Source organism: Pan paniscus, chromosome 8 (assembly GCF_029289425.2).
Source record: "Pan paniscus chromosome 8, NHGRI_mPanPan1-v2.0_pri, whole genome shotgun sequence".
Taxonomy (NCBI): domain Eukaryota; kingdom Metazoa; phylum Chordata; class Mammalia; order Primates; family Hominidae; genus Pan; species Pan paniscus.
Genome location: NC_073257.2, coordinates 104,544,135 through 104,565,053, shown reverse-complemented (window position 1 = coordinate 104,565,053; position 20,919 = coordinate 104,544,135). Strand labels below are relative to the sequence as shown.

The 20,919-nt window shown below is 37.9% G+C and overlaps 1 protein-coding gene across 7 annotated transcripts in view; it reads left to right on the top strand.

The window, feature by feature from the left end:
• Positions 1-20,919, top strand: part of IDE (insulin degrading enzyme) — a 128,464-nt gene that overhangs the window by 50,574 nt on the left and 56,971 nt on the right. For all 7 annotated transcript variants that reach the window (XM_034931104.2, XM_008950689.6, XM_034931105.4 and 4 more), the window contains 2 exons: positions 15,331-15,453; positions 20,115-20,227. In XM_034931104.2, coding sequence (XP_034786995.1) covers positions 15,331-15,453; positions 20,115-20,227 — 236 coding nt within the window. The remainder of the gene's footprint in view (positions 1-15,330; positions 15,454-20,114; positions 20,228-20,919) is intronic.

Below are 20,919 nucleotides of genomic sequence, written 5' to 3'. Positions count from 1 at the left end.
TAGTCCTTTTGGTATGTTAGATACTTACACAAACAATGCTGCTATTTTGCAGAATATGTTGGAGCTCCTCTTTGGGAGTTGCCTTTTTTTAAATAGCTTCACTGGTGACAAATTATAATCAGCATAATCAGAAAGCAGTTACACATTTTCCAGAAATAAATCCAGTGAATAAGGTGAGTAGTGTTACTTCTGGTCACAAACAAGGAACATTTTTTTTTCCTGTAGAGGTGGGGTCTCACTATGTTGACCAGGCTGGTCTTGAACTCCTGGCCTCAAGTATTCTTCCTGCCTCGCCTCCCAAAGTGCTGAGATTACAGGCATGAGCCACCATGCCTGGCCACAAGAACAATCTTAAAATATTCTATAGAAGGGTTTCAGGAATGATGGGCAAAGAGATACATGGCATGGCATATCCATATGGGTGAAGTTTCAGGGCATATTTCTTTTTATAGCCTGACAAATCTAGGCAGTTAGCAAAGTACAAGGTAATATAAACAGCTGAGAAACAAGTGAGCCAGACTCAATACACAGTACAGAAAATGTGATATAAGTAATGCAAATGTCAAGTTACCTTCTGATTTTAGAATTATAAACTTACGTTGAATTTTTTGGAGTAGAAGTTCTGTGTATTTTTAAGGTCACAGGTACATTTGAAAATTTGATGACAGTTGTATGCCCTCATCTCAGATATTATGCATATTGAAAACTTTGCAAAAGTGATCGTTGCAGTAGGTTCCTTGTCAGAAATTCATGCTAATTTATGTAGATTGCTTTGGCCTCAGATGTTTTTGTGAATGTGGGCCACTTTGTTCATCAGGGGATTTTTTGTTTTGTTTTGTTTTTTTGTTTTGTTTTTTTTTTGAGACAGTCTTGCTCTGTCGTCCAGGCTGGAGTGCAGTATGGTGATCTTGGCTCACTGCAACCTCTGCCTCTCAGGTTCAAGCGATTCTCCTGCCTCAGCCTTCTGAGTAGCTGGGATTACAGGCACCCACCACCATGCCCAGCTAATTTTTGTATTTTTAGTAGAGATGGGGTTTCACCATGTTAGCCAGGCTGGTCTCAAACTCCTGACCTCAAGTGATCTGCCCGCCTCAGCCTTCCAAAGTGCTGGGATTACAGGCATGAGTCATCACGCCTGGTCTCATCAAGGGATTTTGATTTAAAATAATAATACCAGAAAAAGGTGTGTATTTTTGAGTGAATAAAAACCACACATTGTATTATCTGTTTTAAGAAAACTTTACAATAAGATGTTTGTCCCTAACAGTCGGTTTTCATGCTCAGAAATAGTATAGATTAGTGGCTTTCAAACTCTTTTTTGTATACAACTCATAGTAAGAAGCACATTTTATTTAGCAATTCAGAGTACATATATGTGTTTGTGTAAGCAGCTGAAACAAAAGTTTTGTCAAACACTATGTTACATCATGGGATGTAGTCTGGCACTTTCCCTTATATTCTGTTTTTTTTTTTTTTCTAGAGAAACTCTGATCTGCTAATACTTTAAATGCATTTAATTACAATATAATGGGTCCTGACCCACAGTTTTAGTAGTCCAAAGTGATAGACAATAGACTCTGAGCATTGGATAAAACACAGCACTCATCCATGAACAAAAATAAACCACAACAATAAAAAACTTTTAAGCTGATTAAAAACTATTGTCAAACATCATGAGGTTTCAAAGGATTTCTGTTGAAAAAATAAGGATGCCCACTATCACTTTTTGTTTGGCTATACTTACAGGTATTAATCATTACAATAAGTCAAGGGGGAAAATGTGATTATAAGAGATGGAAAGGAAGCACAACAAAACCTATTTCCTTATTTCCATATGATAGGATTGCCTCCGTAAAAATACTGAAGAAAATCTTCAGATCAGTCATTAAAAATAATTCAGCAAGGTTGCCAGAAGGAAGACAAACACACTAAAATTGCGTTCTTTTTTTTTTTTTTTTTTTTTGAGACAGAGTCTCGCTCTGTCACCCAGGCTGGAGTACAGTGGCGTGACCTTGGCTCACTGCCACCTCCGCCTCCCAGGTTCAAACGATTTCCCTGTCTCAGCTTCCCAAGTAGTTGGGATTACAGGCACGTGCCACCACGCCCAGCTAATTTTTTGTATTTTTAGTAGAGATGGGGTTTCACCATGTTAGTCAGCATGGTCTCGATCTCCCAGCCTCGTGATCCACCCGCCTTGGCCTCTCAAAGTGTTAGGATTACAGGCATTAGCCACCATGCCCGGCCATGTTCTTGTATCAATAATCAATTACAGGAAAATGCTGGGGTAAAAATTATTTCATTTGCAATATTTAACAAAGCTGTAAAATATTCAGAAATAAATCCAATGAAAGAGTTGCAAGAAATATGTAATGGATATAAAAGAATGCCTAAATGGGGAGGTATATCATGCACATGGATGGTTAAACTCTATATAACATAAATGTAAATACGCCCCAAATTTCTCTAAATTCAATGCAGTGCCAGTTGAAAGTCCTGTAAGTTTTTTTTTAGGAATTTTATAATCTCATTATAAAATTAATAAGAGAGTAAAAGGCCAAGAATAGCTAAGATAATTTTGAGGAACAAGGAAAGCTACTTCTACCAGGTACCAAGACTTATTATAAAGTTCTAGTTGTTACAGTAGTAGAATTGAAGCAGGGGTGCATGAAGATACAAGTAGAACAGATTATAGGCCCTGGAAACATCCACAAACATATGGAAACTTGATATAAGGCAGAGGTACATTACAAATGAAAAAATATAGTTCTTTCTTAGGACTTTATGTAGACTTTCTATAGACTACAGACATGTGCCACTGAGTCTGGTTCACTACAACTTTTAAAAGAAAATATATGAGAATTTTTTTTATCTTCAGATAGAGGAAATGTTCTTAAACACACAGAAAAACCCATGAAGATAGAGATAAACCATAGGTTTAGAGATAAACTTGACCTCATTGAAATTTAAAATCCTTATTCAAAAGAGACACAAAAAGCTAGATGTGGTGGTATGCACCTGTAATCGCAGCTTCTCAGGAGGCTGAGGCAGGAGGATGGTTTGCACCCAGAAGTTCAAGACCAGTCTAGGCAACATAGTGAGACCCTGTCCTTTTTTTTTTTTTTTTTTTTTTTTTTTGAGACAGGGCCTCACCCTGTTGCCCAGGCTGGAATGCAGTGGTGCAATCTTGGCACTCTGTAACCTCCTCCTCCTGGGCTCAAATGATCCTCCTACCCCAGCCTCCCAAGTAGCTGAGACTACACGCACACACTACCACACTCAGCTAATTATTTAATCTTTTGTAGAGATAGGGTCTCCCTATGTTGCCCAAGCTGGTCTCAAACTCCTAGGCTCAAGTGATCCTCCTGCCTCAGCTTCCCAAAGTGCTAGGGTTACAGGCATGAACCATCATGCCCAGCCTCTTAACTTCTCTAAGCCCCAGTTCCTTTCCACATCAGGTTGATGTCAATATTAAATGAGATTGTGCATGTGAAGCCCATAATAATGTTAAATAAATCATATTAATAGTATAATACCTGATTGGTAGCTGTGAAAGGACAGTAGGATTCTGAAAAAGTCCTTGTCTTGATTCCATGTAGATTTTAGGATTGTTTTTTTCTATTTCTGTGAAGAATATCATTGGTATTTTGATAGGGGTTGCATTGAATCTGTAGATAGCTTTGGATAGTATGGACATTTTAACAATATTAGTTCTTCCAGTCCATGAACACAGGATGTCTTTCCTTTTTGTGTATGCCCTCCTTAATTTCTCTTATTAGTATTTTATAGTTTTCATTGTAGAGATCTTTTACTTTACTTTTTTTTTTTTTTGAGACGGAGTCCCGCTCTTTCTCCCAGGCTGGAGTGCAGTGGCGCCATCTCAGCTCACTGCAACCTCCACCTCCTAGGTTCAAGTAATTCTGCCTCAGCCTCCCAAGTAGATGGGATTACAGGCTTGCACCACAACGCCCAGCTGATTTTTGTATTTTTAGTAGAGATGAAGTTTCGCATGTTGGCCAGGCTGGTCTCAAACTCCTGAGCTCGAGTGATCTGCCCACCTTGGCCTCCCAAAGTTCTGGGATTAGAGGTGTGAGCCACTGCGCCCAGCCTGAGATCTTTTACTTTTTTGGTTCAGTTTGTTCTTAGAGGGCTTTTTTGTTGTTTGTTTGTTTTTTGTTTTTTGTAGCTATTATAAATGGGATTGCTTTCTTGGTTTTTTTTTTTTTTTCAGATTGTTCACTGTTGGCATATAGAAATGCTACTGATTTTGATATGCTGACTTTTGTATCCTGCAACTTTACTGAATTCATTTATCACTTCTAACAGGTGTTTTTGGTAGAGTCTTCAGGTTTTTCTAAATATAAGATTATGTTGTCTACAAACAATGACAGTTTGACTTCTTTCCATTTTGGATGCCCTTTATGTCTTGTCTAATGGCTCTGGCTAGGACTTCCAGTGCTATGCTGTATAAAGTGGTAAAAGTGGGGATGTTTGTCTTCTTCAGATCTTAGAGCAAAGGCTTTCACTTTTTCGCTGTTCCATATGATGTTAGCTCTGAGTTTGTCATATACAGCCTTTATTGTTTTGACATATGTTCCTTCTCTACCCAGTGTGTTGAGAACGTTTATCATGAAGTGATGTTGAATTTTATTGAATGCCTTTTTCAGCTTATGGTGTTTGTCCTTGATTCTGTTACTGTGATGTATCATGTTTTTGTTTTATTTTGTTTTGAGACAGTCTCACTCTGTTGCCCAGGCTGGAGGGCAATGGTGCAGTCTCGGCTTACTGCAACCTCTGCCTCCTGGGTTCAAGTGATTCTCTTGCCTCAGCCTCCCCAGTAGCTGGGATTACAGGCACACACCTGGCTAATTTTTGTATTTTTAGTAGAGACTGTGTTTTGCCATGTTGGCAAGGCTGGTCTTGAACTCCTGATCTCAAGTGATCCACCCACCTCGGCCTCCCAAAGTGCTGGGATTACAGGCATGAGCCATTACACCTGACCCTGTGATGTATCATGTTTATTGATTTGTATATATTTGTATATATTTTTGTTTGTTTGTTTGAGATGGAGTCTCACTCTTTCGCCCAGGCTGGAGTACAGTGGTGCCATCTCGGCTCACTGCAACTTCTGTGTTCAAGCAATTCTCCTGCCTCAGCCTTTCAAGAAGCTGGGATTGCAGCGCCCACTACCACATCTGGTTAATTTTTGTATTTTTAGTAGAGACGGGGTTTTGCTATATTGGCCAGGCTGATCTCAAACTTCTGACCTCAGGTGATCCACCCGCCTCGGCCTCTCAAAGTGCTGGGATTACAGGCGTGAGCCACTGTGCCCAGCCTGATTTGTTTATGTTGAACCATCTTCGCATCCCTGAGATGAATCCCACTTGATCATGTTGAATGATATATATTATTATATATAAAATATATATATTATATATAATTTAATATATATTATATAATATAATATATTATATATAATTTATATATTATATATTATATAATATTATATATTATATATTATATATTATATAATATTATATATTATATATTATATAATATTATATATTATATATTATATAATATTATATTATATATTATATAATATATATTATATATTATATAATATTATACATTATATAATATTATATATATTATATATTATATAATATATAATATTATATAATATATAATATTATATATTATATAATATTAAATATTATATATTAAATATTATATATTATATATTATAATATATAATATATAATATATAATATATATTATATAATATATTATATTATATAATATATATTATATATTATATATTATATAATATATATTATATAATATATATATAATATGTTATATATATTTTTTTGAGAGTCTCACTCTGTCACCAAGGCTGGAGTGCAGTGGCACAATCTCAGCTTACCGCAACCTCCACTTCCCGGGTTCAAGCAGTTCTGCCTCAGCCTCCCAAGTAGCTGGGATTACATGCCTGCCACCATGCCCAGCTAATTTGTGAATTGAATGATATTTTTAATATGTTATTGAATTTAGTTGGTATCCACTTTCACTTTTTCTCTTCATTATTCACACATGCCTTTAGTTTCATAGTTCCTGATAAACTAGAAACCATTTTTCTGCCCTATTTTGTTTTTTTGTTTGCCTCTCAATGGAATTAAAGTAGGAGCAGTTGAATGTTTACAAGTAGGTTTAGAATAGTAAAAGGAAAAACTTAGTTCTGGTTATTCCTTACTGATCTGTTTCTCCAAACATAACTCTACCGACACTGTGGGAGCAACTGGGTTTATTCAGCTGGGAGGGAAATAAAAGAAGGAGGTCAAAGAGTGGGTGGGAACAACAAAACAGGTACTCCTTCATGTATAGGTAGAATGAAAGGCACAGTTGAAGACAAGAATGTAGAGGGTGGAGCTGTATTTTAGGTGTGCGTGACTTTTTTTTTTTTTTTTTTTTTTAAGACTGAGTCTTACTCTTGTCGCCCATGCTGAAGTGACATGGCATGATCTTGGCTCACTGCAATCTCCGCCTCCTAGGTTTAAGTGGTTATCATGTCTCAGCCACCCAAGTTGCTGGGATTATAGGCACATACCACAATGCCCAGCTAATTTTTTTTTTTTTTTTTTTAAGTAGAGACCATGTTGGCCAGGCTGGTCTCGAATTCCTGACCTCAGGTCATTTGCCTGCCTTGGCCTCCCAGAGTGCTAGGATTATGGTGTGAGCCACTGTGCCCAGCAAGTGAAAAGAAAGAAAATTTCTTTCTTTTCTTTTCTTTCTTTGAGACAGGGTTTCCTTCTGTCATTCAGGCTGGAGTGCGGTCGCATGATCTCGGCTCACTACAGCTTCCATCTCCTGGGTTCAAACGATTCTCCTGCCTCAGCCTCTGAAGTAGCTGGGATTAAAGGCATGTGCCATCACACCTGGCTAGTTTTTGTATTTTTAGTAGAGACAGGGTTTCACCATGTCGCCCAGGCTAGTCTCGAACTTCTGAGCTCAAGTCATCTGCCTGACTCCGCTGCTATTTACTCTAGTATGCTTATTCCAAGTTCATAGGATTATAAATATAAATGAGCCCAAATTTTCTCTCTCTCAGTTAACAAGTAATTTTTTTAGTCCCCCTACATGTAAAGTGCATTAGAAAATGCAAAGAAGTGTAACTAGTGTCATTGCACTCAAGGTGCTGAGAGTTTGGTTGGGGAAGCAAGGCAAACCCAGGATTTCACTGAGTGTAATTTTAGCTTTGATTTTCCAGGATCATCATCTCTCCATTTTCTTCCTCCTTTTTCTTGCTAATTTTTATTGAGTGCTATGCTAAGCACTTTACGTGGATTATTTAATTTCTAATAATTCTCACAGTAACCCCAGTAGGTAGATGCTCATATTTCCATCTTACCTGAGTAGATTAAGACTTAAGATAATTAAATTGCCTTGGGTCCCTCAGCTTTTAAGTGCTGGAGTCAGGATCTGTGCCCAGATTTGGAGCCTTTAAACACTATTCTATTTTGCATGTTTTAGTGCTGCCCAGAATTTATTTCTCCAGGATCTTAGCGGAGATGCAGTTTCACTTCTCCTGAAGTATAGATAAGATTTCCTTAAGCAGAAGGAAGAGCTATTCAAGGGGAAAAAGAAAAGGAACTAATATTTGTTGTATTTGACTAATGTTTTAGTCTTGCAGGGAGTACAGAGAGGAGAGAGATAGGGTGGTAGTGGAACTATCTGTATAGGTTATGGAATTCAATTATCAAGTCAGTCTGAACTCAAAGCCTATGTTCTTCATGATAGTAATTAAGTTGACCCCCAAAACCATGACATGAAGAAAAGACCAAGGAGTGAGCCTGGTTTCTTTTGGAGAACATGAGTTAGGATAGTTTGAGTATAACAAAGGATGCTTTTGCATAGAGAAGTAGGAAGGAATAGAATAGAAAAATAGAACCCAATAAAATTGTGGAATATGAACCAGAGGGTAGTTCAGTGACTCCTGATCCTGTGGTAAAGATAATAACACACCAAATCAGACTCTAATACAAGTTCAATTACTTTTTTCTCTCTTCCCTCCCACCCTTATTTCCTCTTTTCTTCCCTTCACCATTTTTTTTTTTGTGAAGAATTTAAAACATACACAAAAGAACACAAAATACTGTAATGACCCTATGTGTGCATCACCCTGCCCCTGGCCAATTCTGTACAATCCACATTTCCATTCACCCTTTTGTATTATTTTGAAGAGATTCTAGATATCATTTTGCTCATAAATATTTCAGTATATATCTCTAAAACAGCAATTCATTTTTAAAAACATAAAAATACCATTATTGTTACCATTATTATCAAATATCTAGTTAGTGTTCAAATTTCTAGTGTTCTTATAAAAATCATTATTTTTAAAGTTTATTTGAATCAGAGTCCAAATAAGTTTTACATATTAGTGATTGTTTGATATGTCTTTCATTATTATTATTATTATTATTATTTTAATTTTTGTAGAGACAGGATCTCACTATGTTGTCCAGGCTTGTCTTGAAATCCTAGTTTCAAGCGATTCTCCCACCTTGACCACCCAAAGTGCTAGGACCCCAAAGTGAGTCACCCAAAGTGAGTCACCACTCCAGTCTGATATGTCTTTTAAGTCTCTTTTTAGTTTAAGAGTTCATCCTTCATCTCTTCCTCTACTCCTTCCCCTCACTCCCCTCTTGGAATTTATTTATTGAATAATCAGGTTGTTTGTTTTATCAAACTTCTCATAGCCTAGATTTTTTTTTTTTTACTGCACCCCTAACAATGTAGTTTAACAAGTTCCTCTGTCTTCTGTATTTCTACAAATTGGCAGTTGGATATAGAGGCTTGATCAAATTTGTGTTTGACTTTTTGACAAGACATCTTCATAGGTGGTGATGTATTTTTCCATTGGGCATACAATGTCTGGTCATTTATGATGTTGCAAATATTGATTCTCAGTGCATCACCTCCCTAATTTTGGTTTTTCTAATGCTAATTCTATTATTCCATCTCTTTTGATTAACTTGAGTACTGCTGTAAAATCTCCTTTTCTACTATTTGGCTAGTCAGTGGTACAGTTACTGTGGGAAAGGCAGGATAAATGCTTTTATTCCATTCCATGTATTTACCAATTTTCAAAATAATGAATTGGTTTGTCAGCATCCTTCAGGGTGACTAATTTGTTTTTTGAGTATCACATAGACTCATGGATGTAAAAACATTTCATATATTTTAGTCCATGTAATCATTTATTGTTCCCTTAGCTTTTCCATGGATTTTGTTACTATCTTTTTTCTCGTTACTGGGATATGTGTCTGTGGAAAACTAGAAATTTACTGAAAACAAGAGCTGGACCAATCAAGTGTAGGAGTGTTTTCTGATGGCATTTAAGAGGTTTTCACTTAAAGTCCCCTCTTATAACTCATATCTTGTACTTGCATATACTTACTCAGCTGCAGAGGAATTGTCGGTTTAAATTTTGTGGGAAAATTCACATATATCAAAAGGCTTTAGTCTCTCACTTCCAGGATTTTTAGAAGATTGCTATAGCAAGAAGAAAGGGCTTTTTAAAAAGTTTATAATAATTCCAAGTAACTAGCTATAGGTATGTTAGCCTAACTTTCAGGATCTTGGGTTTTCAGAGAACATATAAAATTATAATGGGTTATAACTATCAAGTTGACCTTTCCCTGAGAACATACTATTGGAGAAACCTGTGGTTTCTAAGACGTTTCTAAAACTTAAAACTCATTCCTTCCCAGTATAAGAAATATATTGCTGGCTTCAGAATTTTCCAGGAAAATAAATTTTATTCCCTTGAAAATCAGTATTCATATACATTAGTACTGAGTTTGTAAGCTTTATTTATTCTAAACAGAATTTAAAATAGTTGTTAAAATGAAAATATAAAGTAGCACTTACTGGATTTTACAATTTACCAACCCCTCTTCGCATCCATTATTACATTTCTTAGGCTTCACAAAACCCCATGTTAATACTGAGTAATTATTGTCTGATAGATGCTATGCTGAGCCTTAACATGGATTATTTATTTATTTATGAGATGGAGTCTTGCTCTGTCACCCAGGCTGGAGTGCAGTGGCTTGATTTCGGCTCACTGCAACCTCCACCTCCCAGGTTCAAGCGATTCTCCTGTCTCGGCCTCCCTGAGTAGCTGGGACTACAGGTGACCACCACCATGCCCGGCTAATTTTTGTATTTTTAGTAGGACGGGGTTTTGCCATGTTGGCCAGGCTGGTCTCAAGTTCCTGACCTCAGGTGATCCGCCTGCCTCAGCCTCCTAAAGTGTTGTGATTACAGGTGTCAGCCACCGCGCCTGGCAGATTATTTATATTTTAATTCTCACAGCAATCCTGTGAGGTTGGTTCTCTTATTATGCCCATTTATGAATAAGTAAACTGAGGCGTAAGAGAGGTTAAGAAACCTGCCTGTGTCTCACAGCTAGGAAATGAAGGAGAGTCAGGGATTGAGCCTTTCCTTGCTTTTAGCACCTGGACATATATCCATATTATCCCTATTTTACAGATGAAATAAATGACCCCTTGGAGATATTTGGAGACTTTTTCAAGGTTGCTTAATTAGCACATGATGGAGTCAGGACAAGAATCCCTGAATTCCTAAATGCCAAGGCAGTGTTCTCTCCTAGCAGGCGTAGAGTGGAAGGGTCACAGTAGGTGAGCAACCCTGCTCCTGCATTCACTGCTGGAGCTCACCTGGATGCAACAGAGCCAGAAAGGTAGGATTCAAGATTTTAGTACAAGTAGCATTTTAATTTGACATAAATGACCCAGCTGAATGAGCACAAAATTAGGACAGTATGTGTCTAGAGACTGAATTGGTATTTATTATCCCAGCCTTATTCACGTTGTTCTCCATACATGGTTTCTTAGGTGTTGGGGGGCAGTCATCTGGACCATTTACTCAGCTTCTAGCCACAATTTCTATTTTTTTCTTTGGGGAGTACATCTTTTTGTATAATGATTCACTCAGAAGCCAAGAGTCCTTCCTACAATTCAAATTATAACAGCAGTAGCTACTGTTTGTTGTTTATTTTCTGTTGTTTATTTATTAAGTATTATGTTAAATACTTCAGTATTTTTACAGATTTATGATGTAGTTGTCATACAAAGAGGTAGGTACACAGACATTTGCCAGATCATTCTCTGTCACACTGCTTAAAGAAAGAGAACGTTACAAATGCACTTTGAGCATCCGGTGTACACTTCAGTTGCATTTTCCTTCCTGCTTCTGAGAGATAACCACTATCTTCTTCAATGATTATCATTTCCGTGTTTATAGTTTTATATGTTTTTAGGTTTCATGGAAATAGTATTTTATTGTGTGTAATCTCTGCCACTTGTATTTTTTCATTCAACATTTTGTTTTGTAAGAGTTGTCCATATTGATGAGTATTCCTCTGATAATTTTTGTATTTTATTGCTCTTTGAAAAATTCATTGAATGACTGTACCACTATTTATTCATTTTCCTGTTAATGAAACAGTGTTACTATGGAATTGTTGTACATGTCTCCTTGTACACAGACTTCTCTGGATACATATATCCAGGAGTGGAATTACTATGTAGTAGGATATGGACATCTTCAGATTGACTAGGTTGTTTCCTGTAGCGGTTGATTCAAGATGCACTCCGTCAGGCAGTGTCTGAGTTCTCATTCTCTGCATACTAAACAACAGTTGATGTCGTAAGACTAACATTTTTGTTAAGTAATAGTCTTATACTTTTTTTACGTGTATTTTTCTCATTATGTACTGTAAGTCCACTAATGTCAGTTTAGGAGATTGAGCCACAGAGAAGTAAAGTAACTTGTTCAAGGCCATGCAGTCAGAAGATATCTGGCCCCAGGAGAATCAATTGAATCTTGGAGGTGGAGGTTGCAGTGAGCCGAGATGGCAGTGTAAAGCACTAAGGAGCTTAAGCAAAACTCCCTCTAGAACTGTGGCTTTTAGAATCTTCATTTAGTAGAAAAGAAAGGCTTCATCAATACTCAAATTTCACCTTGATATGAGAGAACTTCAAACATTCTCCAGCAAAAGGCCTTTTTTTTCCCCTAAGGAGTTAGGACTATGGGTATGCACCTAAGAGCATCTGGACCCCTCAGGTAGAGTGAGAGAATAGAGAATGTCTCAGGACCTCTCTGGGCAGTAAAGCAGAACTAGGTCTTATTTATTTATTTATATTATTTTATTTATCTATCAATCAATCAGACAGAGTCTCACTCTGTCACCCAGGCTGGAGTGCAGTGGTGTGATCTTGGCTCACTGCAGTCTCTGCCTCCTGGTTTCAAGTGATTCTCATGCCTCAGCCTCCTGAGTAGCTGGGATGATAGGCATGCCACCATGCTTGCCAGGCTGGTCTTGAACTCCTGGCCTCAAGTGATGCACCTGCCTTGGCCTCCCAAAGTGCTGGGATTACAGGCATGATCCACTGTGCCCAGCTTGAACTGGTCATTAGTGAGAAAATGAGAGAACTAATTAAGAACCTGGAACCAACCTGGGTAACATAGACCCTGGTTCTACCAAAAAAAAATAAAAATAATTTAAAAAATAGCTGGACGTGATGGTAAATGCTTGTGGTCCCAGCTACTCTGGAGGCTGAGGTAGAAGGACTGCTTGAGCCCAGGAGATCGAGGCTGCAGTGAGCTGTGATTACACCACTGCAGTCTAGCCTGGGCAACAGAGTAAGACCCTATCTTAAACAAAAACAAGAACAACTTGGAAACTTGGGTGATAGGCTACGTCTAGTGAGTATGAATGCATATGATTACTTTGTGACTAGGAAAAGGTTAATGAGTTAAGGTTAAGGTTACTTGCTAGGCTGTTTCTTGCACATTCTGTCTTCACTGGATCTGTTAAGCATTCTGGGACAGGAATCTTGACTCAGTACCGTGCAGCACTACTGAGCTAAAGACTGAGTTTGAGAGCGCCATCTGGTGGCTTTCTGTAGACATCCAATTTCATGAACGAGGGACTTTCCCAGTGCCCCTATATCAGATATTATAAAAACACAAGAAAAAAAAATTAAACCACTTCAAGAACATACTCTACCATAGTTTTATCTCTGCAGAAGAAAGACAGGATCTCACTTAGTAGTGTAAGTAGAACCAATAATAAAAGTTATTATGCCAGGATCTTAGGATATTTCCAGTCAAGATGCCATTTTGGAGAGACACCGATCATTGGAATTTCATCTCCCAGTCCCTAATTTGCAAGGTATTATTTAGAGAATTTGACTATTTGTTTTTGACTTACATATTTTACCCTACTTGAATTAGTTATTAAGATTTCATGAGAGCTGTTAGTGGTACACTACATACATCGCTGGAGAGTTATAAAAATAGCATTGCATCCTTTTTTTAACCAGTCTAGATCACATCTATGAGAATTCACATCACAAATTTAATGGTTTGGCCCAAAATAGTAAATTTCTTTCCACAAGTAACTTGGCAAGTTCTAAAAAAATCCCTCAGTGACTCTGTTCAATTAATTATGGAGTACATAGGGAATTGAAAATTAAAATAAGCATGAATGGAGGCCATGTGGATCTTATTTTGTCTTTTAAGCGCTCATAATACCTACTATCTCATAGGGATTTTAAGAAGTGGAGATATAGATACAGATATAGACATATTTTTTTGAGACAGAGTCTCACTCTGTTGCCCAGGAGTGCAGTGGTACAATCTTGGCTCAATGCAACCTCTGCCTCCTGGGTTCAAGTGATTCTCATCCCTCAGCCTCCCGAGTAGCCGAGACTATAGGTGCCCACCACCATGCCTGGCTAATTTTTGTATTTTTAATAGAGAGGGGTTTTCACCACGTTGGCCAGGCTGGTCTTGAACTCCTCACCTCAGGTGATCCACCCATCTTGGCCTCCCAAAGTGCTGGGATTACAGGTGTGAGCCACTGAGCCCAGCCAAGAAGTATAATTTTTTTTTTTTTTTTTTGAGACGCAGTTTCCGTCTTGTTGCCCAGGCTAGAGTGCAATGGCACAATCTTGACTCAGCGTGATTTCGGCTCACCGCAACTTCTGCCTCCTGGGTTCAAGTGATTCTCCTGCCTCAACCTCCCAAGTAGCTGGGATTACAGGCATGTGCCACCACGCCTGGCTAATTTTGTATTTTTAGTAGAGACGGTGTTTCTCCATGTTTGTCAGGCTGGTCTTGAACTCCTGACCTCAGGTGATCTGCCTGCCTCGGCCTCCCAAAGTGCTTGGATTATAGGCGTGAGCCATGCACCCGGCCAAAAGTATAATTTTTATAGGACACTTTTAGGCCGGGCTTGGTGGCTCAGGCCTGTAATCCCAGCATTTTGGGAGGCCGAGGCAGGCAGATCACCTGAGGTCGGGAGTTCAAGACCAGCCTGACCAACATGGAGAAACCCCGTCTCTACTAAAAATGGAAAATTAGCCGGGCGTGGTGGCGCATGCCTGTAATCCAGCTACTAGAGAGGCAGAGGCAGGAGAATCACTTGAACCCGGGAGGTGGAGGTTGGGGTGAGCCGAGATCACGCCATTGCACTCCAGCCTGAGCAATAAAAGTGAAATTCCGTCTCAAAAAAAAAAAAAAAAAGGCTGGGTGCGTGCGCGGTTGCTCATGCCTGTAATCCCAGCACTTTGGGAGGCTGAGGTGGGCGGATCACGAGGTCAGGAGATCGAGACCAGCCTGGCTAACACAGTGAAACCCCATCTCTACTAAAAATACAAAAAATTAGCCAGGTGTCGTGGTGGGCGCCTGTAGTCCCAGCTACTCGGGAGGCTGAGGCAGGAGAATGGCGTGAACCCGGGAGGCGGAGCTTGCAGTGAGCCGAGATCACACCACCGCACTCCAGCCTGGGCAACAGAGCAAGACTCCGTCTCAAAAAAAAAAAAAAAGACACTTTTAATTCCGTAGAGACGACTATAGTTTAAAATGTTGCTGGTTTGTACTCTATTATCCTGTTTATTCACTTAACATTCAAATAAATTTGAGTTATTCTGTGTATTAGAACTTTATTTTTAAAGTTCATCTTAAGCAATATCAGTGATAATTACAAAACTTTAAAAGTCCACGTGTTTTTTGGCTGCATAAATGTCTTCTTTTGAGAAGTGTCTGTTCATGTCCTTCGCTATACCTAATGCTAGATGACGAGTTAGTGGGTGCAGCGCACCAACATGGCACATGTATACATATGTAACTAACCTGCACAATGTGCACATGTACCCTAAAACTTAAAGTGTAATAAAAAAAAAAAAAGTCCACATATTTTGCTTTTTCTAAGAAATCCCTTTTCTTCCCTTCCAGGTAACAAATATACTCTGGAGACTAGACCAAACCAAGAAGGCATTGATGTAAGACAAGAGCTACTGAAATTCCATTCTGCTTACTATTCATCCAACTTAATGGCTGTTTGTGTTTTAGGTCGAGGTAAGAACCCTTACAATTTTTTATAGAATTGGATAATATAAGTTTTTAATGTTGGCTTTTTCACAGTGTTAGAAGATGGATATAAGATAGAGCTGCTTATTTGCTCAGCATCTTTTGAAAATGATCTACTTGTTAGAGAATACATAGGTGGGGATTTTTATGTTTAAATCATTGTGTTCCCAAAAGAAGTTTAAGTGGAGATCTGAAAAAAAATACAAATTACTACAGTAATAGGTGCTCTAAGCATATAAAAGCAAGGCAAGCCCAGCCTGGGCAACATAGTAAGATCCTGTCTCTACCAAAAAAATTTTTTTTAAATTAGTGGGATGTGGTAGTCTGCACCTGTAGTCCTAGCTGCTAGGGAGGCTGAAGATCGCTTGAGCCCAGGAGTTAAAGGCTGCAGTTAAAGGCTGTGATCACCACACCACTGCACTCCAGCCTGGGCGGCAGAGAGAGATCCCATATTTTAAAAAACACACAAAAAGGACAAAGATTAACAGATTTGACCTTATAACAATTCAAAAAACTGGAAAAAAAAGAGCAGATGACGATAAACTTGGGAAACCATTTGGAATGTAAACAATGGTTTGATTTTTAAAATGCAGATTAACTACTAACATTGTTTCCTGCTGTTAAATTATCACAGTTTTGTTTTTAAGTAATACCCACTGCCGATGGTGTTGCTTTTTTATATTGGTAATGATGGTATCAATTGCTCTAGTCTTTCTGGAGGGCAGTTTAACAGTATCAGTCTTAAAAGTAAATATGCATTTTTACTTTTAAAAATGCAATCTCAGGAAATAATCAGAGTTCAAATAGGAGATATAAAAGGATGTTTCTGTCAGTATAGTATATATTAGCGAAAATTTAGAAATCTAAATGTTAATAGGAGATTGGCTAAATACTGATTTTATAATTGCAAATAGAATATCTTATAAAAAAATAACATTTCTTATTCTACTTTCCATCTTACCTGCTTTTTCTTTATAGTATTAATACCTCAGGTATTAAATATTTGTGTGTTTTTGTTGTCCACCCTACCAAAGTGTAAATTACTTGAGAATAGAAACTTTGTTTTGTTCACTGCTTTATCCTCAGTACCTGGGCTTGTGCTTGGCACATCATAGGTAAATATATATTGAATGAATAAACAGTTTTATGACAGCATTTTAATACCATGGGAAGATATTCTTAATATATTCTCATATATATGAATATATGTTCTTATATATGCATATATAATATAACTAAACATTTTTAATTAATATATGTATATTATATATAAGAATATAATTTTTAAAATGTTCTTAATATATTAAAGAGAAAACAAAAGCTGTTTACAAAAACATGTGCTATATGGTCCCATTCTGGGATTTATTAAAAATTCCAAGACATATCCCCCCCACAAAATTTTTAAAAACTCTAATAGGGTCCAGGCACAGTGGCTCACACCTGTAATTCCAGCACTTCGGAAGGCCGAGGCAGGTGGATCACTTGTGGTCAGGAGTTTGAGACCAGCCCAGCCAACATGGCGAAACCCCATCTCTACTAAAAATATAAAAATTAACCGGGCATGGTGGCGGGCACCTGTAATCCCAGCTAGTTGGGAGGCTGAGGCAGGAGAATCACTTGAACCTGGGAGGTGGAGGCTGCAGTGAGCCAAGATTGTGCCACTGCACTCCAGCCTGGGCAACAGAGTGAGACTCCATCTCAAAAAACAAACGACAACAAAAAACACCAAAAACTCTAATATACCATATATGGTGTAGGTAAAAGATAAAATGGAAAAGCATGTACTAGAAATTTAATAATGTTGTATAGTAATTAAGAACTCACATTCTACAGTCCAACAACCTGGCTTTTCATTCCAAATATACCACTTACTTAGCTGTGTGGCTATGAGCTAACAAACTTACTTAGGTTTTTCAAACTTCAGTTTTCACATTTGTAAAGTGGTGGGTGGTACGTTGTACCTGTTGTGAGGTTTAATTGAGATAATACAAAGTGTTTAGCAAGGTGCATGGCACATAGCAAATGCTCCATAAACGGTAGTAGCCACTCTAGCACCTTTCTAATCATGAAATTATGGTAACTTTAGTTACCATAATTTAGCTTTTGTTTCTAAGTTTTCTGCTATTGGCAAATGTTACTTTTATAGTTAGAAAATAAACTATTTTTCAAGTTGGTAGCAAGAACCAGGGTGTAAAATGGATTCAGAGAGAGAGGACAGTAAAAAAAAAAAAAAAGCATACTCTGTAATGCTATGTGCTTGCTTCAGGTAGGTGGGTTTAGAATGTTAAAATATCACTTGCTGTTTAGAACCCAGTCCTGGGATTAGGTGCCAAAGCTGGGTGTTTTTTTTTTTTAATCTATGTTGCATTTGAGATTAAACACATGATTTCAGTAAACATTTAATAGGCAAGTAACAATGGCAATAGATGAATCAAACCTGATCCCTGTCCTCAGAATGTTCTTGGTTTAGTGGAAATGACAGAATAAGAATCTAAAAAATAAAGTGTCTCAATTCCCTGATCCATACACATCACTCTCCCATTGTGACTGACTTCCTGTGCTGAACCAGAGAGAGATGTCTTTACAGTATAGAGGTATGAGGAGGAAACTGGATCTCTTGGAGGATTAAAAGATAATCCACTCCTTCTTTTGACGGGAGGAGAGAGAAAGAGTAACCATGTGGAAGGATCTCTGTCACAAGGGAACAAAAAGTTTTTCTGTTCTTACCTGGAGCTGTCTCCCTAGTTGTGGAAGCACTAATTGTCTGAACACTTGCCACATAGGTAATCATCAAGTACAGACACTGAGGTTGCCAAACCTTGATGATATGAAGGTGAGTGGGACTCAGTTCCCTGATCTCTGGGGAGCTCACAGTTTAGTGGGGTAGACAGACTGTGCAATAGTGTTTAGCTCCCTTACCTTTAAAAAGTGACACTGTGAATTTATGCTTTTAGGGTAGAAATACGCAAGAGGAAAGATACACCTGGTAGAACCTTGCTCAGGGTGTTGCTGTCACCAGTACTGCAGGCCCACAAACCTTTATTGACTGCTCACCTTGTTTCAAGTCATATGTCCCATCTGCAAAAAGATGTCTCTGACATCTCTTGCTACAATATTCCCTCTCCATTCCTAAATTCACTTGTCATATAACAGGCAGCCACTGATCTGCCTTTTATTTGGCTCTGGACATTTTGGAGTCCTTCATACATGTCAAAAAAATTGAGGCAAAAGTAGGTATATTTTATAAATAAAATGCAAATGCCTACACTTAAAGGCACAAAATAGAATTTTACACCATATAAAGGCAGCTCTCAAATAGTCATTTAGTACTCTCGAGAATTCATGGAAAAGTTCCAAATGGGTCATAGAATATCAAGGCAAGATTCTTATTTGATTCAAATGCTTACTGACAGTAACAGGTTATGAATGTTTATACCATTTATAAATAACCTATTTTTGAGGAGACAGAATCAAGATGAGAGGTTATCTTGTTTATAAAAAGACGGGTTTTGGCCAGGCATGGTGGCTCACATCTGTAATTCCAGCACTTTGGGAGGCTGAGGTAGGCAGATCACTTGAGCTCAGGAGTTTGAGACCAGCCTGGGCAACATGGTGAAACCCTGTCTCTATTAAAAATACAAAAAAATAACAGGGTGTGGTGGCACATGCCTGTAATCCCAGCTACTGGGGAGGCTGAGCCATGAGAATCACTTGAACCTGGGAGGCAGAGGTTGCAGTTAGCTGGGATTGTGCCACTGCACTCCAGCCTGTGCAACAGAGCAATACCTTGCCTCAAAAAAAAAAAAAAAAAAAGGTTTGTTTTTTTAACACTGCTTTCTTTTTAGGATAATAGTAATTTGTACAAATGGAAAAAATTTAATTCCACACAGAAAGGTATAAAATAAAAAGCAAGCTGTTCTTTATTCCATCCTATGACTGCTGTGCCCTCTTCTCAAAGATCTAACTCATTTCTTGTTATACTTCCAAAAGGAGAATTTTGCTAATATCATATGTGACATGTATGTGATATATATGTGACATGCATGTGATATATCTCATATATGTGACATGCATGTGATATATCTCATATATGTGACATGCATGTGATATATATGTGACATGTATGTGATATATATCATATATGTGACATGCATGTGATATATATCATATATGTGATATATATACACACACATATAAAATGTGCATTTTGGAGTCCTTCATACGTGTCAAAAAACTAAAGTAAAAATAGGCGTCTTTTATAAATAAAATGCAAATACATTTAAAGGCACAAAAGATAATTTTATACCATAGAAGGCAATTCTCTGTCTATGTATAAGGTGAATATTATACTCTATCTGCTAGTAGTTCAGTATATATGCCTCTTGGGAATCATAGTCATTTTTACAAATGCAATTATTATTGTTTCTAATATTTGTTTTAATTTTATTATAATACTTGTGAAATAATATTTTGAATAATATTTGTGAATATTTTTTTAAAGTAGAAACAGATAGGTGTGAGGTGTAATCATTTTCACATTTTCCTTTCAGTAGTACTGAGACTTTTCAGGAGATCCTAAGATTTTAAGCACTCCCTGTTGGATGTTATGATTCGCTTAAGTTCTGTTTTCCTTGTCTGTTTTCTTGTAGAATCTTTAGATGACTTGACTAATCTGGTGGTAAAGTTATTTTCTGAAGTAGAGAACAAAAATGTTCCATTGCCAGAATTTCCTGAACACCCTTTCCAAGAAGAACATCTTAAAGTAAGTGCATAAATTTTGGTATTTTGTCTTCTTAATTTATGGACATAATATATACCTAGTTTACCATAGAACAGGTGAAAATTTTTGGAGGTTTCATTATTTATGTTGTGTTTTTTTTTTTTTTTTGGAAACAGAGTCTTGCATTGTCACCCAGGTTGGAATGCAGTGGTGCGATCATGGCTCACTGAAGCCTCAACCTCCCTGGCTGAATTGATCCTCCCACCTCAGCCTTCTGAGTAGTTGGGACTACAAGTACACACTACCACACCTGGCTAATTTTTGTATTTTTAGTAGACACAGGGTTTCACCATGTTGCCTTGACTGATCTCGAACTCCTGATCTAAAGTGGCCCACCTGTCTCAGCCTCCCAAAATGCTGGGATTACAGGCGTGAGCCACTGCACCCAGCCCCTATGTAGTGTTTTTTGTTTGTTTGTTTCTGTTTTTGGTTTTTTTGACATGGAGTCTCACTCTGTTGCCCAGGCTGGAGTGCAGCGGCGCGATCGTGGCTCCCTGCAACCTCTGCTTCCCAGGTTCAAGCAATTCTTCTGCCTCAGCCTCCCGAGTAGCTGGAACTGTAGGTGCATGCCACTGTGCCTGGCTAATTTTTGTATTTTTAATAGAAATGGGGTTTCACCATGTTGGCCAGGCTGAGGTCGAACTCCTGACCCCAGGTGATCTGTCTCTCTCAGC